Here is a 24,749-nt window from a genome sequence, read left to right on the forward strand (position 1 = left end):
TCCAGTTCTGCTCCCCATCATTCTTGGCTCCCTGCTCATGTCTGCTGGAAGGGTTAGGGTTCTGAAACCACTTTTGCAAAACTTATGACAGTGAGAGAAATCTAACACAGCAGACTCCATCTTGCTTCTAACCGCACAAGCTTATTGCCCTTGCTCATTTTTGAGTGTAGGCCAAGCTAACCATGGGAGGAATTTATTGTTTAACATTAAAGCAAGGAAGATAAATTGCCCCTTCCCAAAACTACCCTCCTCCTAGTTCAGGGACTAAAACCACCTTTGCAAAATGAATGAAAGGCCAAAATGTTAGAATTATGGGAGGAGCCTGAATTCTGCTAAGATGTATGCATGGTTCAGTGATAACCAGCCATGTTCCCTAGCTTGCTTACTACTCAGGAGTCATGTAGCCAGAGGTCACAAGAGTTGTAACTTTCTCAATTGTTTCTACAGATAACATCACTATTGTAAAACCTAAGATTGTTGTTTGAGATCTTTTTCAGACGTTTGCATCCTGATGAACTGACACCACTTGGACCCATGACTCATACCAAGGAAATGAATCAATTGGTCCCGTAACTCCCACCCAGAAGCTGACTCAGTGTGCGAAGACAGTTCCAGCACTCCTGTGATTTCATCCCCAACCAATCAGTAGCACCCATTCCCCAGCCCCCTGCCTGCCAAATTATCCTTAAAAACCTTAGCCTCTGAGTTCTCAGAGAAGTGGATTTGAGAAATATCTCCCACCTTTTTTTCTTTTACAACTGGCAAATATAAGTGAGTCTGTAGCCATACCAGACCAATCTGACCCAACTTTTATGTAACAAAGTAGTACATTGTTTTCCAGTTGCCATGGACCCTCAGGTCATGTAACCTGAGCATGCCCAGATGGACCAAGTGTTCAAACACAGAGGGAACTAATTGCTCACACTCAGGAGTGGGAACTAAATTAAAGAAGTGGACATTGCATGGCAGGATCCAGAATCCAACTGGAGTGAGCTTTGACATCACCCCATGGCAGGATCCAGTTAGATCATGCCTTCTGACATCCCCTCATTACAAGATCCAATCAGATCATGCCTTATTACCGTATGCTTATAAAACCTGACCCAGCCCCCAGCTCAGGGAGACACTGCTTTGGGGACTATCCCTGGTGTTCTCCTTACTCCTTATAAATAATAAAATCCCCTTGCTAAATCTTCCTTGGTTGTGGTCATTGGGTTGACACCCACCAAGTGACCAAACCGGCCTGTTGTGGGGCAGTAAGTCCTTCCTGAATTACTTTATATGGGAGTCCCAGAATTTAAATTTTATCCTACTGTATGTGAGAGAAATTGCTTTTTTAAATTCACAATGCTACTGCATTCACCAAATGATAATCTCTCTACTGGAACTTAGCGCACCTGCCCAAAACAGGAGAAACCTAAGAACACTTACTTTACTTGTTTTCTATGGCAATAAATACTGAAATAATTAATTATATGTCTGATGTAGAAATGAATAAAGACAGATACAGAAGCGTGTTTAGGCTTCATCCAAGAAACCTTTCCCCTCTTAATCAGTTTGCTCCCTCTCACTGATTTTTCTTCTCAGACTTGGCTCACTATAATCTGGAATGTACTTTTTAATATTTTGGTTTTCCATGAAAATTCTTACAGCCCAATAGTACCCTGCACAAGGCTGGGAAATCAATAAATGATTTTTGTAATGAGTAAATTTATTTAGTCTAGAATGATGTCTTTTGTAGTGAAATTTCAGTTGAAGACTTCTAATCAAGAGTTGTTTTGTTTTCCTCAATAACAAGATTAGAAGGTGTTTTCTTTCTTTCTGGCAGAATAAAATCTGCATGTCCTGGTGAAAGCTTAGGAAAGGTATAATTGATGTATTTTTGAAATGCCATCCTGGTTTCCTGTAATTCCTCCTCTAGGAAATCTTTCCAATTTGTCATGATTCCCAGTTGTTTTGCTATAGACAGCAGCTCCCCCTGGGTGTTAGCCAGTGTATCCATCATATTGCCAAGAGTGGCCTGATGTGTTTTCTCTGCTTCTTGAAGCACTTCCTGTACCTCTTCTTGCTTCTGCCTCTGAGCTATGCCATAGAGGACGTTCATTTCATGTTCTTTTTCCCTTATCAGTCGGGCCACATTGGTCTTCTCATCCTTAGTAACTGCGATACCAGTATTCACAATTTCCTCCATGGCTTTGCTACAAAGGATAATATGGATTTATAAGTTAGATGGACTGGCCACTAAAAACAAAATAATTTCATCTTTAAACACAGATGACTGAGTAATTGTTGAGATGAGCCACCAGCCTGAGACAGGCTGATACAGATGAGCTTTTGGATTGCATTAGCTGTTAACAAACAAAATATGTTTTCAGAGCAGGGACGCTTCCTATGTACTTACTTGCTGTGGGTTAGGGTGAGGCCACTAATCTAACATCTAATGGCAACTTTAGAAACCTGAGACCACCTTTTTCAGGAAAATATACATGCATTGTGCTTAAAAATGAGGAGATAGGGTCAGAGTTCCAAACTCTGTAGAGAAAGTATTTCTTTATATTAATCCAGCTGACCTTTAGCCAGAGATGAAAAAACTTTATACTCACAGGATAGATTTAGCTTTAATCTTGATTTTTATCTGAGCAATACTCTATGACAGTCACCTCAAACTTTTTGGTCTCGGGAACTCTTTACACTCTCAAAATTATTGAGGAAACCAAAGAGCTTTTGTTTATACGAGTTATAGGTACTGACATTAACAGTTATATAAACTAAAAGGGAGACATTTAAAAAATATTAAAAATCTCTTATGAAAAACATTTTCCAAAATGATGAAATATTTCATGAGAAGAATGGTATAATTTAACTTTTTTTTTGAGACAATGTCTTGCTCTGTCACCTAGGCTAGAGTGCAATGGCCTGACCCTGGCTTACTGCAACCTCCAGTTCCCGGGTTCAAGTGATTCACACGACTCAGCCTCCAGAGTAGCTGGGATTACAGGTGTGCATCACTACACCCAGCTAATTTTTATATTTTTTAGTAGAGATGGGATTTCACCATGTTGGCCAGGCTGGTCTCGAACTCCTGACCTCAAGTGATCCACCCACCTTGGCCTCCCGAAGTGCTGGGATTACAGGTATAAGCCACTGCACCCAGCCTAATTTTAATTGTAATTTTTTGCAAAACTCTTTAATCTCCAGCTTAGTAGGTAAAAGCTGAATTTTCATACTGTTTCAATTTATTGTGATATCACATATCACAAAACCCTGGAGAACACTATTTTATATTCATAAGAGACTAAGAGTGAAAAAGGCAAATAAAGTCTTAGCGTTATTAAGAAAATAGTTTTAATCTCGTGGACTGCCTCCATAAAGAGTCTCAGGGACCTTGAAGGGTCTCTGGACCACACATTCAGAAGCACTGCTAAATGATTAATAGACTTCTGGCTATAATGTAGGGAATTATATATAATTTATAGCAGCCAACCATGTTGACCTCTTACCATGTCCAAGCAGGTTAATGAGCATTCTATGCATACATTAATTCAATGAATCCTCAAAACCAATTCTGTAGTGTGGTTCCATTACTATGCTCTTTTTATGAAGAAGACATTGAGCTCAGGGAGTTAAGTAATTTGTCTAAGTTTGCTTAATAAGTAAAAGAGGCAAAATCTGGGCCGGGCGCGGTGGCTCAAGCCTGTAATCCCAGCACTTTGGGAGGCCGAGACGGGCGGATCACGAGGTCAGGAGATCGAGACCATCCTGGCTAACACGGTGAAACCCCGTCTCTACTAAAAAATACAAAAAACTAGCCAGGCGAGGTGGCGGGCGCCTGTAGTCCCAGCTACTCGGGAGGCTGAGGCAGGAGAATGGCGTGAACCCGGGAGGCAGAGCTTGCAGTGAGCTGAGATCCGGCCACTGCACTCCAGCCTGGGCGACAGAGCGAGACTCCGTCTCAAAAAAAAAAAAAAAAGAGGCAAAATCTGCAACACAACTCAGGCAGTCTGAGTCCAGGACAAAAGCTCTTAGCCACTGTGATACATTTCCAGTGGATTTCTGCAGTTAACACAGTTTGAGCAGAACCTCAAAGATTTGAGGTTTTAAGATCTCAAATGTATGATTGTTAATAAAAATCCCCCCCCTCTGCCTCCCAGTCTAATACAACCTTTCCAAGATTTACCACTGGCCCAATCTCCTAAATCCCATCCTCCAAGATGCAATTCTCTCATCTTCTCTGAGTCTTTCCACTTGACTTTCAAACCTGACAGATTTCCCTTGTCTTGAAGTAAATCACATCTTTCTTTAGCCTCTGTAGCCATTAAACTATTTCTCTTCTTCCTTTTCCTACCAACTATTTCCAATATTAATAACAAGGGTAATGATTATTGAGTGCTTACTGTATTGCAGGAACTGTGGTAAGCATTTTACATGCATGATATCTCATTTAATTTTCACAATAACCCATTGAAGCTGATATTTTATTTATTTATTTAGAGATGAATCTTGCTCTGTCGTCCAGGCTGGAGTGCAGTGGCACCATCTTGGCTCACTGCAACCTCCGCCTCCCAGGTTCAAGTGATCCTTCTACCTCAGTCGCCCACGTATCTGGGATTACAAGTGTGCACCACCACACATGGCTTTTGTATTTTTAGTAGAGACAGGGTTTCACTATGTTGGCCAGGCTGGTCTTGAACTCCTAACCTTAAGTGATCCACCCTCCTCGGTCTCCCAAAATGCTGGGATTACAGGTGTGAGCCACTGTGCCTGGCCTATTTATATTTATAACCTATGACTATTCCCTTGTAACAGGTGGGAAATGGAGGCTTAGAGAAGAGGGAGTTGTTCAATGTCACACAACTGAGCAAGCTGGGGAGTTCCTGCCCTTAATCATTACCTGCTTCAAGCTAGAGTGGGCACTATAAATTTTTTGTCAGGAGGACAGCACAATGAAAATAACATTTTAGACTGTTATTCAGGTAACAGTGGGTGAACTGAATCTTAGTGGGGTGAGCTAGAGAGACCAATTGTATCATTTCATAATATTCTTGAGGTGCAATGATGAGGGTCTGAACTAATGACAAAAGAGAGGGTTGGGAAGAGGGAGAGAAAGGGTTAAGCCTAGGAAATATTCAAAAGTCATAGCTGCCAGAATCTGTGACTGCAAAGATATAGGGGATGTGGGAAAAAGAGGAATCAAAACCAACTTGCTGATTTTCAACCTGGGTCACAGGGGAATGGAGGTTCCATTAATAGAAGTGATGCTGTGTATAGAGTGGGCAGTGTGCATCGACACACATTCTTAGGATTTAGTCTGATGTCTGATAACATCCTCAGGCTGTCGATGAGATTGTCAGGGTGATGACCAGGGATCAATCTCCAAGGAGGAAGCTGTGCTCCCTGTGTCCTCTGACACAAGCAGGCATGAGTTTCCTGCCAGGTGGGGCTGACTCTCCTCTCACTCAAATAGGAGGTTTCATTTATGGGCTAACTGGAAGGCTGTACCAGAATTGAGCTCAGGTAAAACTCATCCAATAATGTATATCTCGGATGACTCCAGCTCCCAACCTCAATGACAGTGCCTTTCAGACTCCCTGATATCAAAATATCTTACTGCTCTACAGAATCTGGTACATAAAAAATTTTTTCCAACTTTTCTTTCTTCTGTTTTAAACAGGGTCCCACTCTGTTGCCCAGGCTGGAGTGCAGTGGCACCATCTTGACTCACTGCAAACTCTGCCTCCTGGGCTCAAGCAATCCTCCCACCTCAGCCTCTGGAGTAGCTGAGACTACAGGCATGTGCCACCATGCCCAGCTAATTTTTGTATTTTTTGTAGAGACAGGGTTTTGCCATGTTGGCCAGGCTGGACTCAAGTGATCCTCCTACCTCGGCCTCCCAAAGTGCTGGGATTACAAGCACGAGCCGCCGCGCCCAGACCCAACTTTTCCCAGCCTGCCTTAGTGCTTGAATATTTGATCCCTTGGTTTAAGGTCTGAGCGACTCTGAATTTCATTCTGATGAGTTCCCTGAAGTTGTGGAATTAAAGCCAGGAGTGGTGTGGGGTGCAGTGCATTGAGGGTGTGACCTGGAATGCCCATTTATCTTTGTATCTCCCCTGCCTAGCGTGGTACCCGTTGTGGATACAACAGGCAATCAATAAATGTATGAATGAATAAGTGGGTAATACAGATGAAGTTCTCTCTAATACATATTGTGCTGAATAACACTAAATTTTAAAGCAGCTATGTTGGAACATTACAAAAGCTTAAAAGAATTCATGAGGCTGGGTGCGGTGGCTCACGCCTGTAATCCCAGCACTTTGGGAGGCAGAAGCAAGTGGATCACCTGAAGTCAGGAGTTCAAGACCAGCTTGGACAACACGGAGAAGCCCCATCTCTACTAAAAATACAAAAATTAGCTGGGCGTGGTGGTGAGTATCTGTAATCCCAGCTACTTGGGAGGTTGAGGCAGGAAAATTGCTTTGAACCTGGAAGGCGGAAGTTGCAGTGAGCAGAGATCACATCACTGCACCCCAGCCTAGGCAACAAAGCAAGACTCTCTCAAAAAAAAAAAAAAAATTCATGCTTAAAAAGGATTCTTCAGCGAAATATTTGCCATAGGAAAATAGCCAGTTCTTGGGATATGTGTAAAATGTTTTTCAATGTACATAAATTAGTCTACCTGTATTTTTTTTTTTTACCAAAAGAGGACCTACAAAGCTTATCATATGAGAAAGAACTGTGAAAGAACTAGGTATTAGTACATTTTGGTTTTTCCTTCCCTTCTTCAAATTAAATCTTGGACATATTCTCTCTCCTCAAACATTTGAAGGATCACCATGCACAGAGGAGGAGCAGGGCCAGAAGCCAAGGGTAAAGGTGAGGCCCAGAGTTTCTGGATCCACCTAAGGAAGAACATGACAAGTAGAGGTGTTCAGCATGTGGACCAACCACCTCCGCCAGCAACATCAAGGAGGCTTACCAATGACTGGCTGGCATGTAGCAGAAGGAATGGCATGTCCAGCTCCATAAGCCCCAGTGCCCATTCTGATGTGAAGTGAATGTCTGTGCTTTCTGTAAGCAGTGAGGTTCTTCTGCCATCTCTGTCTTTGTGAGGCTGTACACTTGTAATTTTGAAATACACAACGTATTTCAGAGTGGCACTGGCCAGAAAAGTAACTATTTTCAAAATAGTTGTAGTGTGTGTCCCAGGATTCAGTCTGATATTTTATAAAACAGACTCTTGGAAAATGAAAACAAGTTACTAAATAAAAACATAATCTGATATATAATAACTCAATCTTAACTGATAGGGAAAAAGTAAACCATGGAAAATCCATATTAGCAATTGATCCTTTGCCTGGTTAGTCTGTAAATAAGCTATTAATCTACTTTTCATTAGAACTATCGGACTGTTAGCACTATTTCAATCAGGTACAAGCATTGTGCTTACCAGTAACCTATATTCTGATTTTCTACCTGGGACATGGGGAACTCCTGGCTCTCTGGTCTGGCAGAAGGCTGCAGGCATTTCAGAAGTTAGGTAGGTGAGGGACATCTCCAGATGCCAGCATTCAGCAGTGCATTTCTATCCCCGGGTTATTAACACTCTTGAACCTCCCCTTGGCGCTGCCTCATTATACATCACGCTTCCTCCTTCCATGTCTCTGCTCATTCTGTTCTCATTCTTTTGCCTCTCTCACAAGTGGGACCTCCTACCTTCTCTCTAAGGCCCAACCCACGACAAACTTCCTCCAAAAAACCGACCTCACTACATACCCCACCCATACTGCTTGATCTTTCCAGGACTTTGAACTCTTCCAGCACCTATGTGCTATTTGTACGAGTCCATCCAGCCTTACTTGTTGGGGGCAGCCATGCTCTAGTGATTTTACACAGTGTTGAGAAAGGGCCCTTAATTTGTGCCACATCCACAGAAGGTACTTGAGGAGGTCTGTTGAAGTGAACAAACCCTCTAGAAAACTCACATAGCTTCTCTATCTCTACAGCAGGTAGCATAATGGAAGGTCATAAGCTTTGACATCATAAAGGCCAGGGTTCAAATCAGACCCTGTCACCTCTTTCCTCTGTGACCTTTGGCAGTTTACTTAGTTTCCCTTTAAGGCCTTAACCCTCCAGGGTCTTTGCCTGAAGATATGTAGGATGATACAATCTCCTAGGAAGGGATATGCAGATGCAAGAAGGAGTATACAAAAGGCCTTGCACTGGCCGGGCGCAGTGGCTCACACCTGTAATCCCAGCACTTCGGGAGGCTGAGGCGGGTGGATCACCTGAGGTTGGGAGTTCGAGACCAGCCTGACCAACATGGAGAAACCCCGTCTCTACTAAAAATACAAACTTAGCTGGGCCTGGTGGCACATGCCTGTAATCCCAGCTACTTGGGAGGCTGAGGCAGGAGAATTGCTTGAACCTGGGAGGCGGAGGTTGCAGTGAGCCGAGATCGTGCCATTGCACTCCAGCCTGGGCAACAAGAGTGAAACTCCGCCTCAAAAAAAAAAAAAAAATAAAAGGCCTTGCACCTTGGGCTAGAAAACAAATAGAACCTTTACAAACAGAGACTTTTTTTCTTTTTTCTTTTTGAGAGGAAGTCTCACTCTGTCGCCTAGGCTGGAGTGCAGTGGGGAGATCTTGGCTCACTGCAAGCTCCGCCTCCCGAGTTCACGCCATTCTCCTGCCTCAGTCTCCCGAGTAGCTGGGACTACAGGTGCCTGCCACCACACCCGGCTAATTTTTTGTATTTTTAGTAGAGACGGGGTTTCACCGTGTTATCCAGGATGGTCTAGATCTCCTGACCTCGTGATCTGCCTGCCTTGGCCTCCCAAAATGCTGGGATTACAGGCCTGAGCCACTGCCCCCAGCCTTTTTTTTTTTTTTTAACTTTAAGAGAAAGAGTCCAGTGTCTCCTGGGCAACCTGTTTAGAATCTAATCACCTCAATCCACAAAAAAGTTTTCTGTATAGTTAACAAATTTCTCATGATATATAAGTGCTCTGAATCCTTAAGTCTTGATGAAAGTTTATAAGATCTGGTGTGCTGAAGACTGGCTTCAACTAACTGGAAGAAATTTAAACCATTTGTTCAATAAATATTTCAAGAATGCCTACCATGTGCCAGACTTTCTTCCAGGCACTTGGGAAACATCAATAAACAAAATGGGCATTCTAGCTGGATGTATTTTAACACTACACATGGCAGTTCTTTAATCCTAGTCTATAGATTCAATAAAAGGCAGACATTGAAAACCTTCCATCAAACCTCACAGAGGAAAGGGCTGGAGGGGGTGCAAAAACAATCTAGCAAGAGAGGGAGGAGACCACAAGTGTGTGTGAGGAGGGGACCCAGAGGCTCCCACAGGTGCCTGCAAAGCTCCTGCAGATGCCCAGCAGGAGAGAAGGGAAAAGAGGATCCACTTTCCAGTGCACTGAGCCACGACTCATTCCCTAACCCCCTCCTGGTATCCCCTCTCATCTTCGTCTTCTACCTCCACAATGACCTGTAATCTATGCAGGAAGAGAGGTACCAGTTAAACTGTCACAGCTGCAGCTCTCATTCTCATTTATCTGTACCTCCTCCAGGATCTTACCTGTGTCCCTGTTCTAAAGAGTTCTAATGAAAAAGATTTTACCCATTAATTATATAGAAATGGATTTGTTTGTTAACTCAAGCAGCAAAGCAAAAGGGACCAGTCACAAATGCCAAATAGGGAGGTCTCAGTCTCAGCTCTGCTGCTACAAATCAGTGATCGTGGGCAGGTAAATGACCTGGTACAAAAAAATCTGGAAATTACGTTTTTTCTCTTGCCCCTGACAATTCCTGAACTCCTAACTGCTGTCCTGTTTCAGCAAATAATCATTACATATATAGAAATAGTTACCTTGGTTTTCTTAAAATATATATATGTGTGATCTGATCTGTGATTATGCACATACATATGGCTGTAAACAATTCAAAAGGGCATGGAAGGATATAGACTCTATTGTTTAAAATAACTGTCTCTGGGAGGCAGGGAGGGTGCAGGGGAAGAAATGCATCAGGACTTGCAATTTTGCTCTATATATTTCCATAATGTCAAATTTCTTTTGCAACATATACTACTTGTATAATAAGAAAAAGACCAAAAAGTAACACAAACACAATAGTGTATGATCTAGGCTACAGAATGTGAAGACTGATTTTAATGATGTGTTTATGGGAAACTATTTCTTGATTCCTGTCCTTGGTTTCTTAAAACTGGTGATACAGAATGAAAAACACCATATTTAGAGAGTAGTTACCTTTCAAGCAGGGACAAGAAGAAGATATGACTGAGGAAGAACACATGAGAGCTTTAGAAAACAGCAATTTTCAATCCCTTAAGCTGAGTGGTAGGTTTTTGAGTATTTACGTTATTATTTTTCTTTAAGCCACACACATACTCTACAATATAAATTGCTCCCTATGTTTGGTATTTTCCATAATAAAAAAGTAAAAACACAAAAACTGGGCAATATCTACCTATGTACTGTAATCTTATTTGTTTCTCCAGGTTGATTTTGATAAAGGAAGATACTAATTTGCAATTGAGTTCTCTGGAATACCTTTTCTGGGCCTGGATTGCTTCCTGGGCGATGAGTCTTTCTTCAGCCCTGGCTTTCTCCACAGCTTCCACCTTCTCTCTGTGGCATTCCATCATAATCCTTTGGATTCTGTGGACCATGCGCTGTTCTGCAGCCAAGTGCTCTCTCTTCATTTCGTCATCCATGTTTTGATACGTCTCTGTCTTAGTTTTAGCTGTCACTTCCTGAAGCAATGGCAAAACTAGGTTTAGCTATTACAGATTTGATGTCTAAAACCACACATTGAGAGGCTCTTTAAACCATTTTATCTATCTGCTGGCAAGTGTACCTGTTAACACTGATGATTTAAAAGAAGAGTGTGTATGATATGGAAAACTTTTATTTATATGATGTTAGGTAGAACCAAAAATGTACAAACAATGTAATATAAATATCTACGTAGATAACATTGAAAGGGAATATGGAAGAAAGAAAATAGTTGGGTTAGAGGGGTAGGGTTAAAGGTCTTTTTTCTTGATTGTTCAAATATTCTAGTATCATAATGCATAATTACATAATGCAATTCTGCTTTAGTAAGCCAGTCCTGGAAAATGGCAGAAATAATTATTATGCCTCCTGAGTGTCTCCTGGGTGGGAGAGAACCTGAGGTTCAGGCAGAAAACAGTTGCATGATGTTACAGTCACAGGAATCTGCCCACCTGTCCCCACCATTGTTTCAGCATTCCAGCTTATTAGTGTTGAGGGGCGCTTTCTCCTTCGCGGAAGGGGCAGGAATAAGTGCTCCATTGTTCCAGGAAGGAGGACCTGAGGAGGGCCTTCAACCAAATAAGTAGAGGAAGCACTAGTCAAACCAAGACCTGTGGAAAACAGACCCACAAATTGCGCTCAAGGAAAACCCTGTCACCATTTTGGAAATGTCTACTAATACCACAGTGTGCCTGGCACTCTGAGGCCCAGATGCTACATACACAAGAAGGTGGGGATCTTGGTCCTCAGGGGATTCACTGTCTAGTGGAGGAGGCCAACAACCTAATTGTGCAATACATGTTACAGAAAGATAACAATATGTAGAAATATAACATTATAAAGAGGAGGAGCAAATCATTCTGTCCAAGTATTTTAAAACTTTCATTTAAAGGTAATTTTTTTTTTTTTTTTTTTTGAGACAGGTTCTCATTCTGTTGCCCAGGCTGGGGTGCAATGGCACAATCACGGCTCATTTCAGCCTCCCAGGCTCAGGAAATCCTCCCACCTCAGCCTCCCATGTAGCTGAGACTATAGACACTTGCCACCATGCCTGGCTAATTTTTCTATTTTTTGTAGAAATAGGGTTTCACCATGTTGCCCAGGCTTGTCTTGAATTTCAGGGTTCAAGTGATCTGCCCATCTTGACTTCCCAAACTGTTGGAATTACAGGCATGAGCCACTGTGCCCAGCCCAAAGGTAAATGTTTATCTCTAGTTGCGAAGACATCAAAAGAACATAGAGAAATTAAGTTATTTCACGTAGCACATCAATGGAAGAACTAGGAATAGAAGCCAGGGTTGCTGACTGCCAGTTTCTCACTTCAATCCTGGCTGCGATGCTGGAGTCTTTCAAGAGATTCATCAATTGTACAGTCTTATAAGATACAGTACAGTGGGTTTTCTTTCGTTTTCAATAGCTGCAGAATCCCTTCTTTAAATGAAATCTTACCCAGAATAGAAAGGAATAAAACCAGTAAGAGTTCTCTTGGCTGAAGATTGCTCAACTCCCTTTAGCACCATTTCTATGGGAGCCTCTGAGAGAGCCAGCTGTTTACAGTGTCCAGAGAGAATCCTCAGCTGAAGCTGAGAGAAAGTCAAGAGAACTTTAAATTATAAGGGAAACTGAAATTGCTTCAGTTTCTCAGAAGATTATTTCAGCAATTAAAATATTTGTTAAGACAGACCTTTCAGCTTTTTCAAGAGAAAAAGTTTTCAACTTCTCACTTTGGTTACTTCAAGGGTGAAAAGTTAAAAAATGAAACAGACACCAGAAATCAACTTTAAGAATCTCTCCAAAGTGGCCTCAGTTGACGTATTTAGAAAATCATTTTAGGAAAACATTGGCCATTTAGAAATGCTAGCTGGGTTTCCTACAGAAGGCTTCGTCTTCTGCTAGCAGAAGGCTTTGTCTCTTAAATTACTAAAATTTTTTTTGACAAAATATTTTGAATGGAAATGTTTCTAAATGTCTTTAACACCATAAAAAGAACATTATGAAACAATCTAACACTTTCTTGATGATCCAGGTTTGGTAGACAAAGATGAATGATTGTACTGGGCCAAAAACTTCATGTGGCATTTAATAATTGTTGAAGTTCATAGAGCCACTTGTTATCTGTCATAAATGACCCCAGATTGCTTTGCTTTTTGAAATTTCATCTTTGCTCCTTGTAGGTATCAAATCAAATTTTTCTTTTCTTCAAAGAACAAGAAAATTACTTGCCATCAGGCTGAGGATGCTGCTGTAGCTGCTATCAGTGAGCCCCTTTTTGTTATTTTTACTTTCCAGTATTTAATCTATTTCCAATTTGAAAAATCAAGCAACCCTGCTGGGTGTGGTGGCTCATGCCTATAATCCCAGCACTTCGGGAGGTTGAGGAGGGCAGATCATTTGAGGCCAGGAGTTCGAGACCAGTCTGGCTGCCAGGCCAACACGGCAAAACTCTGTCTCTATTAAAAATACAAACTTAGCTGGGTGTGGAGGTGCACACTTGTAATCCCAGCTACTCGGGAGGCTGAGGCAGGGGAATCACTTGAACTCAGGAGGCAGAGGTTGCAGTGAGCCGAGATCACACCACTGCACTCCTGCCTGGGATATAGAGAGACTCCATTTCAAAAGAAAAGAAAACAAAAGAAAAATCAAGCATCTAAGTCTGTTGGGTTTAGGTTGTCAAATAAGCATAATGACATCTGAGTGGGGGTGAAGAGGTTCTGCTATGTGTAATAAGCCTGAGTTATTCTCTTGTAGTCAGAGGACTTTATTTAATTCCTTAGGGAGATATTTTAACTTACTTCTAGGTTTTCAAGTTGATGGTTGAGCTTAAGACAGGTGAAGTACTACCATAATATATTCCTATATGAATCATTAATTTTTTTCAGAATGAAATCTATTTAATATAACTCTTGCAAACATCTGTTGAAGAAGGAAAAAAAGTCAGTGTCAATAGGGTGGTGTAAGACTGTTGTATGCCTGATTTTTTTTGGCACAATGTGATTGTGTTTTTTTTTTTTTTTTTTTTTAAATTCCTAATTACTAACTAGCAATTCAGATAACTGAACTCAGTCCCTCATTTACGTAATGATTTAATAAAACCAAAATTCATTTACTGTCTCACATAGCATGTGGAATACATATTTAAAGCTTCAAAAATAATAATAATTTGTTAGTGTTCTTATTCAATGTAAGGAGGCCTTACATTGCTTTTACTTTTAATGAAATGCTTTTACTGAAATGCATCTTGAGTGAGTCATCCCACATTTTGAGATATTGTAAGAAACAGATTCATGGACTCCATTGTGTTAACTGTACAGATGTTTGACAGGCATTTTTACACAATGTCCCCCTCAGGAGATACTGCTCTGAGGTTTCATAGCTAGGAATATCTGAGCCTCTCAGGTGCCTAATTTGTCTGTACCTTATGGGCATGGTGAGTCACAACATTTTCCTCTTTGCATTGGCTGCCAGAAAGCTCAAGGCCCAATCAGTGATAATTGCACAGGACATCATGGCATGTATACATTTTTAAGTTTTAAATTTACTTATGACTTTATTATATTTTCTACTCTAGTTTTTCATTTATTTTTCCTTTAGCTTTCATCTTCTCATTTACTTTTAGATATTGTCTTTCAATAATATAAACGCCTTTTCAAAAGATTACCTATCCATCAAATAAGATCTAGAAATTTTATCTAACAGCATGCATTTGAAACACACCAAACTCCTTTTTTTTTCACACTTTAAAAACTTTATTTATATAAAAACTCATTTGTTTTTAAAAGCATTAACAAGACAGAAAGAAAGGAGAAAAGGTATGAAGCAGAACACAGGCCCCTTAGTAGTGTTCGGTGGGAAGGTGGGATTTTTGGTTCTCTGGAATTGAATGTTTTGTGTTTTTATAAACGAAAGAGAAAAAAAAAGTTAAAGGTCCCCAAAAGCCCATGGCTGTTCTATTACCCACATCCCACTGAGAAAAAAGAGCACCAGGAAAAGAGCAGAAGAGGACAAAAGAACTCAAGACTGGAGGCAGGTCTGGATGGGGCAATTTCCCCTGTGCAGGAAACACACCAAACTCTTTAGAGCAATACCTGGTGGTCTCGACATATCAGAATTTAATATTTTGCTCTAGAGGAACTTGGTTTTCTGCTATATATTGGTAATCTCAAATTTTAATATGTGTGAGAATCACTTGGGCTGCTGATGGAGTCAGTAGGTCAGAATGAGGCCCAGGGATCTGTACGTCAGGCCCCCAAGTGAATAGATTCTGATGCAGGTGGTTCACAGACAAGCCCTGAGAAGCAGTACTGATGTCTGTGTCTTAGTATCCTACAGACATAACAGGTTGAAATAACCCCATACACTACTCTAGACTAATCATTCCTTCAGAAATAAAAAATATCTGAAATAGTGGTATAAATGTAAATTCTCAACCCCTGGACAATTATTTCAGGAAGGTCCATCCCCCTTTAACTATTTACCTTTACATTTTCTTAGGGCTTCTTTCTACTGAAGCACTAAGTGCATCAACTCCACTCAAAGGCTATGTGGGGTACAATAACATTATTTAAAGAAAGACTTGCATGTGAACCTTGAAATGGCCTCACATCTTCCTTATGTCTTTACAACCTAATGCCAGGAAGGACATTCAAAATGTGTATCAACCAGCACAGTAGGGCCCACCTATCTGAATGGCCTCTGGCTGCAGCATTATAACAGGGAACTAGAGCCCCTTGCCAAGCCATGAGTTATCCTTTTAAATTGCTGGATTGGGAGAGGTCCAGGAGTCTGCTGGGGAAGCAACCAGGGTGACCAAGGTGATAGAGGGCTTAGCGGGTGACTAGTTATCAATAGAGAAGTATTTTAATACTTTAATTGCCAGAATGGCCATACTTGTGCATAGCAACTGAAGAGCAGTCCCGCTTAAGACATGCTATAAATGCTCTTCATTTTAGTTCTGAAATGGGGAATGGGCAGCGGGCCACCACAGCCAACCCCTCAGGCACCATACCAACCCTGGCTGAGGCAGGCCACTGGAGCGGAGCGTTCAGGAGCCCTGGTGAGGAGCTCCCCTTCCTGCCAGCAGGTCCCCTCTGGGTAAAGACAGTTGATTTTTCTCACCTGGTACACATCTAGTATATGGTAGTTGCTCATTGTTGCAACAATGAATAAATTGGCCTGCAGTCCCTGAACTGCCCAATACTGTTCTTAAGTTAGGCCAAACCTGGGGCTCGACCTCTGCCACTTTCCTCCAGCTTCTGCCCATGTATTGTCATACCTGTACCTTATCCTGTCCTGTCCCTCCCTTGACCAAAATGTGAAAAGAGATCTGTAACCTTTTCCTTTGAGCAGATTTTGTACTCTTAACTAACAATGTTAGTTCAGGTACTGAACTAATAATGAACACTAGGGTCTCCACCTGAAAGTTTGTAAGTTACCTAGAGTCATGTACTTGCACAGGCTACAGGTTAGTATCCTTCATCTCTGACATCTGGCCCTGCATTAAATTCTTGAGGGACAGCTCAGATGTCCCTCTTGGCAGTACAGTAAGTGCAAACTTTAGAAAAAAGGAAGAAATCAGAGAAGGAGAACAGCCTGCTTCACTTGTTCAACTATTTGAGCACCTACCAAGTCAGGGAATTATGCTGGGCACCTGAGCTAGTCCAGTGATGAGACAGACACCCCTGCTGAAAGCTGCAGTCATGTGGGGGAGTCAGACATTCAACAACTAACCACACAATCATTTATTTAATTACAGTGAAGACTGCTATGAAAAAGATCAGGGTGTCATGGACAGTGTGTGGGTGGCAAGGCAAGGCTGGTCAGGCAAAGCTTCCTTTGGGAAGTAAGCTATGGGTTCTTCTTCACCCATTCATCACTGCTCTAGAGAGCTCGGCATCTCTTCTGAGAACCTCCCAAGGATCCCAGCTAATGGCCATGAAACACCAACCTAGATTTTCTTATTATTTTTTTCTCATTCCCTTGCCAACTTTTTTTTTCTTTTTACTAATATAATTACTTTTAAAAGACAACAAGCCACTATAAAAACCTGTAAATCTTTTTGATGTTCCTCTTTCAAAATCTGAATTTCAATTTTGTGTCTGCCATTTGCTTCTTCAAGTGCTTTCTCCACTGCTTGTTTTTGACGTTCATTAGCCTTTGAAAGAAAGAGTCCATTTATCTATTAATGTAGCAGAATAAGTACAGGGCAACTTGGCTTATTCGGGATGTTAGTAAATCAGGTTTTCAAATTTACTGAAAATTAGCAACCACCACGGAGTCCCTAATTTCTTGCCCCATTCCCATCTCAAACCTCCCATATCAAACTGTCTGCCTTAGCCAGAGATGCTCTAACGCATCCCAATCCAGGGCTAGCCTTGCTGTTTCTGGAATCGCTAAAGGCAAGGCAGCTTTACTATACGTAGGCTGCTGGGTTGCCTTTTCTCTTTGGCACTTTATTTCTTGCTTGATTGACTCTCAAAGTAACACATGTGCATTGTGGAAAATCTGGAAAACACAGTGAAGTGAAAAGATGTACAAAGCTAGAAGGAGCTGAGTAAACAGGCAGAGTACCATCCAGGTCCCCTGCATTAGGTCCTCAGAAAGAACTTCAACACTTATTTGAAAAGAATACACAGAACACTAGACCAACTTACATTCAAATTGTAGACTATTTACAAAAGCATCACCTTGTATAATTGATGTATAATTGATGGTTCACAATCAGTTTGAATTTTACCACTAATAAAAATAGATGACTACAAAGATTTTGAGATAAATCAAAATCTGGGGTATACAGAACTGGAATATTCATACAGAACTGGAGTATTATGTATATTCAAAACATTTTCATAACAAGCTTTTGCTGGCATTAATACTGAACAATGCTAATACTATTTGCTATAATGTCTATTTTATAAAGAAACTGAGAAACATTGTTCTAAGCACAGTGGCTTGTTCTGCTCTCACGGAGCTGTAATTCTCTTTACGAAGTTATTGATGTCATTCTATGATTGGAAGAAGTGGGGCTACAGGATTGAGGCTTTGCTTCAGTTTGATGCCTTGGATCCCACTGTCAGCCCTGATATTTAAATTGCCCTTATAGTGCTCAGCAGTCGTATGGACAAGGTATTAAGGATTTTGGAGAGAGGGGAGGAAAAGGTGAGTAGGCCATAAAGAAGCATTTGAAGAAACAGGAGTGTTACATGCTCCACAAATGGATAGTCTATATATTAAATGTTAGGCCATAAGAAACAACTATCAACAAGGAGTCTTCTTAGTTAATTTTTTTTTCTTTTTAGTTTTGGTTTCAATCAAATGAAAATAAAGGGAGCAAGAGTTCTCCATACAGAGAGGGCAGCTGAGAAGAGAGGAAGCTCCTGATGATGCCAGCTTCTTACTAAGCACCTACTGTGTGCAAGGCATATTATTTCATTGAACGCTCCCAACTATCCCACAGAATGGGTACTATTATTAATCTTTTACAATGAAGAAACCAAGACTACAGAGGTTGTAGAACTTGCCCAAGGTCCCACAGCTAGCCAGGATTCAGTCAGTTCTGACTACTACACTATACAATTGTTTCAGACAAATCCAAAATGTGAAAAAATTGTAAAGATGGACTTTGGGTTGACGTGTAACTTCTTTTACCTGAGCCCATACTTCAGCTTCTGCTTTTGCAATGCATTCTCTGAGTATATCTTCTTGAAACTTCTCTTCTTTTTTCAGAATATTTGCCCCAATATCTGTGTATTTGAAGAGCAATGGTCACAAACTTCCACCAATTGCTTCCTGGCTTTCCTTTCCACCATTATGTAGTTATTTATGAGGGCTACTTAGGAGATACATCCTTTTAGGAGATGTCAGTATATATATTTCAAAGATACCCATTGAAAGAGTAAGTTTTTCTCTAATTAGGAGGGAATTCACAGCACTGTCAGGCCTGGATAGAGTTGGTCATTCCCCTCATCACAACCAGTCCACAACTAGCAGACAACTGGGGAGGTGAAATAAATGCCCTGAAGAAAGGGACACATTTTGTACACTCAAAGTAGAATGATGAGTGAATATTCAAGAGGTCTTAGCACATTATACAGCTCTCTCTCTCCCTGTTCCTATTTGGGTGCTAGTGCTAGCATCAGGAGAGGTGAAGTGGAATGCCTTCAACACATTACATGCCTTTCTTTAGTTTGTAGTTCTTTGTGGGTTTAACTGCTTCAGTATGGAGTGAGCTAAGGGGTAGAAGTTTACTATTTTTCTGCCAATGATCTAATTTGATTTCCAAATAATAACGTTCCCATAATAATATCCTCTCTACCCAGACAAGGTAATAAAATTCTAGAGGAGGTTAGAGGACCACGCAATATCTGATAGCCAGGTCTTTCTCCACTAGTATTTCTTTCTTTTTCTTTTTCTTTTTTCTTTTTTTTTTTGTTTTTGAGAGGGAGTCTTGCTTTGTAGCCCAGGCTGCAGTGCAGTGTCGCCATCGCAGCTCACTGCAACCTCCGCCTCCCGATTAAAGTGATTCTCTTGCCTCAGCCTCCTGAGTAGCTGGGATCACAGGCGCCCACCACCATGCTTAATTTTTGTATTTTTAGTAGAAACGGGCTTTCACCATGTTGGTCAGGCTGGTCTCAAACTCCTAACCTCAAGTGATCTGCCCACCTCGGCCTCCCAAAGTGCTAGGATTACAGGCATGAGCCACCGTGCCTGGCCTTCCTCTGGGATTTCTATGCTGAAGGTAATAGATTCTTAGAGCTATCTTGATCCACATTCTTCCTTTCCCAGCTGCTGGAGTAAGTCTAGCTGCAGCAGTAAACCATTAAGCCAACTCACTAAAAGGGTAAGCATGGACAGACTGAAAGCCTTGATGCCAGATTTCCCTTGGGTTTCTCTGTTAAAAGAGTCAAGAAATTCCATTTTATGCAGTCTATTCTGAGTTATGTTTCTGTCACTAGCAATTAATAGTATATGTTTGATGGCAGAGAGTCTCCTACTAGTTCATCAGTGAATCTTAAAAACACAGGGCAGCATATATTGCAGTAGAGATGGACACATACTGCAAAAGCCCAACATTGTGTAGAAATAATTAGAAAAGATTTTCTAGGACAAAATGTGACTAAGCATGGATCATCAATGTATTGAACTTCGTAAAAATGTGATACAGGTGTAGGCTACCGCTATCCTCTTTTATGTTTAAATCCCACTGGTTTTATTAGTTGTTCTCAACCCTGATTGTACAACAGGATTCCTGCAAAGCTTTTAGTGCACGTACTGTAAAAGGAAAAAACTATTAATAAACAACTTGGATGAATCTCAAGGGCATTAGGCTGAGCGAAGAAAGCCAATCTCAACGGGTTATATAATGTATGATTCTTTAGATAGCATACTCAGTGATAAAATTACAGTGATAGAGAACACATTAGTGGTTGTCAGGGGTTCAAGTTTGGGGAGAAGAGAATGACAGCTAAGGGGTAACACGAGGGAGTTCCTTTGTGGTGATGGAACAGCTCCATGTTGTGATTGTGGTGACAGTTACACTAACATACACAAGTGATATATTTCATAGAACTATATGCCTGGGGGAAAAAAAGTATACATAAGGTCTGTACCTGAGTTAATAGTATTGTTTCAATGCCAATGTTCCGGCTTTGACAAAGTGCCAGGATTACATAAGATATCAATGGAAGCTGGATGAAGGGTACAAGGGAACTCTGATATATTTTGCAACTTGTGAGTCTTAAACTATCTTGAAATAAAAACTATTTAAACGTGAAGGAAAACATACACATGCTTAGTCCTGACTATAGAGGTCCTAATTTAGTGGCTCTGTGTTAGATTAGTATTAAATCCAGTGGGTCTGTGTTTGGATATCTGTATTAATGTATTTTTCAAAGTTCTATATAGTGCACTGCCAGGATTGAGAACTATTGTCTTATGAAATACTCACTAGCTCTTCTATGGACATTTCAACATGCTTTTGAACTTACTTATAAAGAACAGAGAATTTCAACTTTTTTTCTTTTTAACTTAAAACAGTTCAGTGACAAATAAAGGTCACTGAATAGAAAAGATTAATTTCTAACAATAGATTTAACTTATCCACTTAGGGTTTGGGTTAGATATTCCATAAGGCACAAGGAAATCAATCATTAAGGTATATCTAAGAATGGAGATACACTGTCTTGGGTATGAAAAGTCACTTTAGAGATTATAATGAATCATTCATACTAACGTTTACTAAATGCTAAAAAACAATTTTGGTATTGATGTTTTTAGAGGATGATTCCAATTTGATCTCCCCCTACATTTTAGTTTTTTTTTCCAAACACCTCTCCAGATTCTTATATTTTCAAATATCAGAAGTGAAATGAAATCACCTTAGTTTACCATTTTAAAGGAAGAGAGGATCAGAGGAGTATTTTGAGAGTCCTTAGGAAAATACTTACAAGGCTCAAGGTCAGATTGAAAACTCTTATGAGAATAAAAGAGAGACGGAAACCTATAGCACAATTTGATTTGCTTATGTATTATACATATGTATATACAGTAAAAGTTCTCATGTTATCTATATGTAAATCTACTTTTATGCCACCAGCTACTATTTAAAGGTTATAGTTTCTTTTACCAGTTTATTAGGGTACTTTAAATTTTTTTTTTTTTTTTTTTGAGGCAGAGTCTCGCTCTGTCACCCAGGCTGGAGTACAGTGGTGCGAACTCAGCTCACTGCAACCTCCACCTCCTGGGTTCAAGCTATTCTCTCACCTCAGCCTCCCGAGTAGCTGGGATTACAGGCACATGCCACCATGCCTGCCTAAATTCTTTTAGTAGAGATGGGGTTTTGCCATGTTGGCCAGGCTGGTCTTGAACTCTTGGCCTCAAGCGATATGCCCACTTTGGCCACCCAAAGTGCTGGGATTACAGGTGTGAGCCACCGTGCCCATCCAATTAGGGTATTATTTAGAGATAATATTTCCTCTCCTACACATACTAAAAGGTGCCCAAGTATGGCCAAGGGCAAAATGAACTCACATTTACTATTATGTGCTAGGATTTATAACAGATACGAATACTTCATTAAAGTCTCATAACAACCTGTAAGATAGGTATTAGTATCTTTATTTCCACATAAGGAAACAGATTGAGAGGCTAAATACCCTGCCCAATACACACAACTATAAGTGGAGAAGCTGTATTCCAACCCATATTCTTCTCAAACATCCCTGTACAGACAAGCAACTCTGAAGAGAAAAAAGCTGATAAAAGTCTATGTAACAGAAAGAATGACACATAATGCTATGAAGTGTTAGAACAAGGAAAACAATAAAGTCACTTACCTAGTATGTCTTTGTGAGTGTAAAAGCGTGTCTTCAGCGGCTTGTATTCATGGATCCGTTTGAAGGTTTTTCCAAAAGGGGCTGGTGGGATTATTTTATTACAAACAGCACAGCAAACAAAGTTGTTGTAATCTGAATTTCTGATCATAGTTAAATTTCAGATGTCTTCTCCTATTTACAGTTAAAATAATCTTAGAATCAGAAAAAGTCGTTTCAGGAAAAGCTGAAAGTTTAAGAAAGCTGGAAGAGGTTCAGGGTTTTAGGATGCTAGAGGCTGGTAAGGATTAAACGGTTCACACATTAGGTAATGTTATGTGTCTAACATTAAAGAATGGTACTAAAAGCCCCTGCCATAGAAGGTATGGGCACCAGATTTGGGAAGATTTAAGCAGTTGCTCCTTCCCAAACTCTAGCATTCAGTTGTTAACTTACTTAGCAACTGTTGCTAGGTTAAGACAAGCTTTGCTCATAAAAGCAATTTCAAATAATGACAAAAGGGAGCATGATACAGCCATTCATTTTCCTGATACTTTCTATATTAGTTTCCTATTGCTGCTGTCTTACTCTGTTTTCTGTTGCTTATGATAGAATACCTGAAACCGGATAGCTTATAAAGAAAAGGAAATTACTTCTTACAGTTTATGGAGGCTGAGAAATCCAAGGTGGAGGAGCTGCATCATTTAAGAATCTTCTTGATGGTGGGAACTCGCTGAAGAGTCCTGAGGTGGTACAGGGTATGACATGGCCAGGGGCTGAGCTCACATGCTAGCTCAGGCCTCTCTTCCTCTTCTTATAAAGCCACCAGTTCTCCTCCCATGATAATCCATTAATCCTTTAACCCATGAATGAATTCACTCACCTCTTAAAGGCCCCACTTCTCAATACTACCACATTGGGGATTAAAGTTCAACATGAGTTTTGCAGGGGACAAATATTCAAACCATAGCACCACTGCGACAAACTAACACGAACTTCATAACTTAAATGTAACACAAATTTATCCTCTTGCATTTCTGGAGATCAGAAGTCTAAAATAAGTCTTAGGGGCTAAGATCAAGTTGTTAGAAGGGCTGGTTCCTTCTGCAGGCTTCAGAGGAGAATCTGTTTCCTTGCCTTTTCCAGCTTCTAAAGACCATCCATATTCCTTGGGGTCATGGCCTCGCATCACATAGCCTGTCCCCCCAGTGCTTCCATAGTGACATTGTCTCTTCCTCCGATCTTCCGCCCTGCTTTAAGGACTGTGGTGATTATACCAGCCTCATCTAGATAATCCAGGATAATCTTCCCATCTCAAAATCCTAAACTTACCCGTATCTGTAAAGTCCCTTTTGCCATATAAAGTAACATATTTACAGGTTCCAGAGATTAGGATCTGGACATTTTTGCAGAAAAGGAAAGCATTAGTCAGCCTACCACACTTTGTTTTAAATTGGTTTTTAAATAATTAATTTCTTTTAAGGCCAGCAATGGAGGTAGCTTAATTTCTTTAAGGTTTTTAATAAACGTGATGTTTTGGTGCCATGGTAATAAAACGGGGAAATATCATGGTATCTTGAAGAAAGAAATTACTTTCATTCAGTCAGCATTCAAAATTACTAAGCCTGGTTTTAACAATCACGTGGTTAACTAATTTGTTCCTCTAATTTTAGATAAACAGCCATAGAAATTCTGCCTATCACAAAAATCTGTGCAACTGATTATACCAAGTAACTGAATTTTTAAAAATTGCCTGACAATGTCATATGCTGCAGCTACTTGGCAGGACTATTTTATAATAAGTGAATGCCATCAGTGAAATTAATTTCAACAATAGGACTCCCATAGGGCCCTGAGCTAAGTGTAGCACAAGTTACTCTATAATTTCTGTTGATACATACAGCCTGATAACTGGCTGAGGACCTTAAGTAACTATCAAACTGTGCCAGATCTGACTTCAAGAAAAGGGTTACCTGGGACTTGGAGAGGAATTAAAAACAAAGAGATGAATTAGTACTAAGAATGGTGATTACTGCATCCACACAGTTAATTATCTGGATTGGGAACTGAGGCTACTTGTGCCAATGACTTTCCTATCTGTTACTAGAAATTCTTGCCCAGATGAGAGGATAACTAACTGGCCTTGATTTGCCTGGGACTGTCCCTGTTTTAAACTGAAAGTCCTGAAGAACTTCCTTAGTGTCTGGAAAATTGGAAGAGTTGGGCCCCTATGGAAGATAAGGCTGTAAAACCAATAAATAATTTCAGTGTTTGCCTTAGGAAATCCTTGAAAACCAATTTATCAACTGGACAGCTTGCTGATCTAGGCAAACAGCTCTTCCATCAGAAGATTAGATTATTCCCCCGGGCAAAAAGCTCCCTTAACATTTACTGAACAATAGTTTACTAATCAAGACTTGCTTCAAGATCTAATCTGTTATGTCAGGTGCCTTGCCCATTCTCAACCAGATTCCTGCATTGAAAGACCCTTCTTTAATCACCTGAACTCAGACTTCAAAACACTTTAACATCTTCCCCTGACCATCCCCTTCTTAAATACAGCTAACTTTGTAAAAGTGGTATTTCCCCTTAGTGCAGTAGATTCAATAAGCTTAGTTTTGTTTGA

The 24,749-nt window shown here is 40.5% G+C and overlaps 1 protein-coding gene across 1 annotated transcript; it reads right to left on the reverse strand.

The window, feature by feature from the left end:
* Positions 1–1,762: 1,762 nt before the first annotated feature.
* C5H6orf163 (chromosome 5 C6orf163 homolog) lies at positions 1,763–23,526 on the reverse strand. Its single transcript, XM_023205249.1, has 5 exons — positions 22,148–23,526; positions 18,462–18,556; positions 16,861–16,968; positions 10,593–10,795; positions 1,763–2,198 (listed from the first exon to the last, which is right to left on the reverse strand). Exons 1-5 carry the CDS (start codon positions 22,293–22,295, stop codon positions 1,763–1,765), a joined length of 990 nt encoding a protein of 329 aa, XP_023061017.1. The 5' UTR covers positions 22,296–23,526.
* Between the last annotated feature and the right edge of the window lie 1,223 nt (positions 23,527–24,749).

The sequence above is a fragment of the Piliocolobus tephrosceles genome, chromosome 5 (assembly GCF_002776525.5).
Source record: "Piliocolobus tephrosceles isolate RC106 chromosome 5, ASM277652v3, whole genome shotgun sequence".
NCBI classification, from domain to species: Eukaryota; Metazoa; Chordata; class Mammalia; order Primates; family Cercopithecidae; genus Piliocolobus; species Piliocolobus tephrosceles.

Excerpts from the sequence above, each read along its gene's own strand:
- C5H6orf163 (XM_023205249.1), bottom strand. The coding sequence starts at position 22,295 with ATGATCAGAAATTCAGATTACAACAACTTTGTTTGCTGTGCTGTTTGT. Across the intron at positions 18,557-22,147 it reads CACTCACAAAGACATACTAG|ATATTGGGGCAAATATTCTG; the intron begins GTAAGTGACTTT and ends TCAAATACACAG. Across the intron at positions 16,969-18,461 it reads AAGCTGAAGTATGGGCTCAG|GCTAATGAACGTCAAAAACA; the intron begins GTAAAAGAAGTT and ends TTTCTTTCAAAG.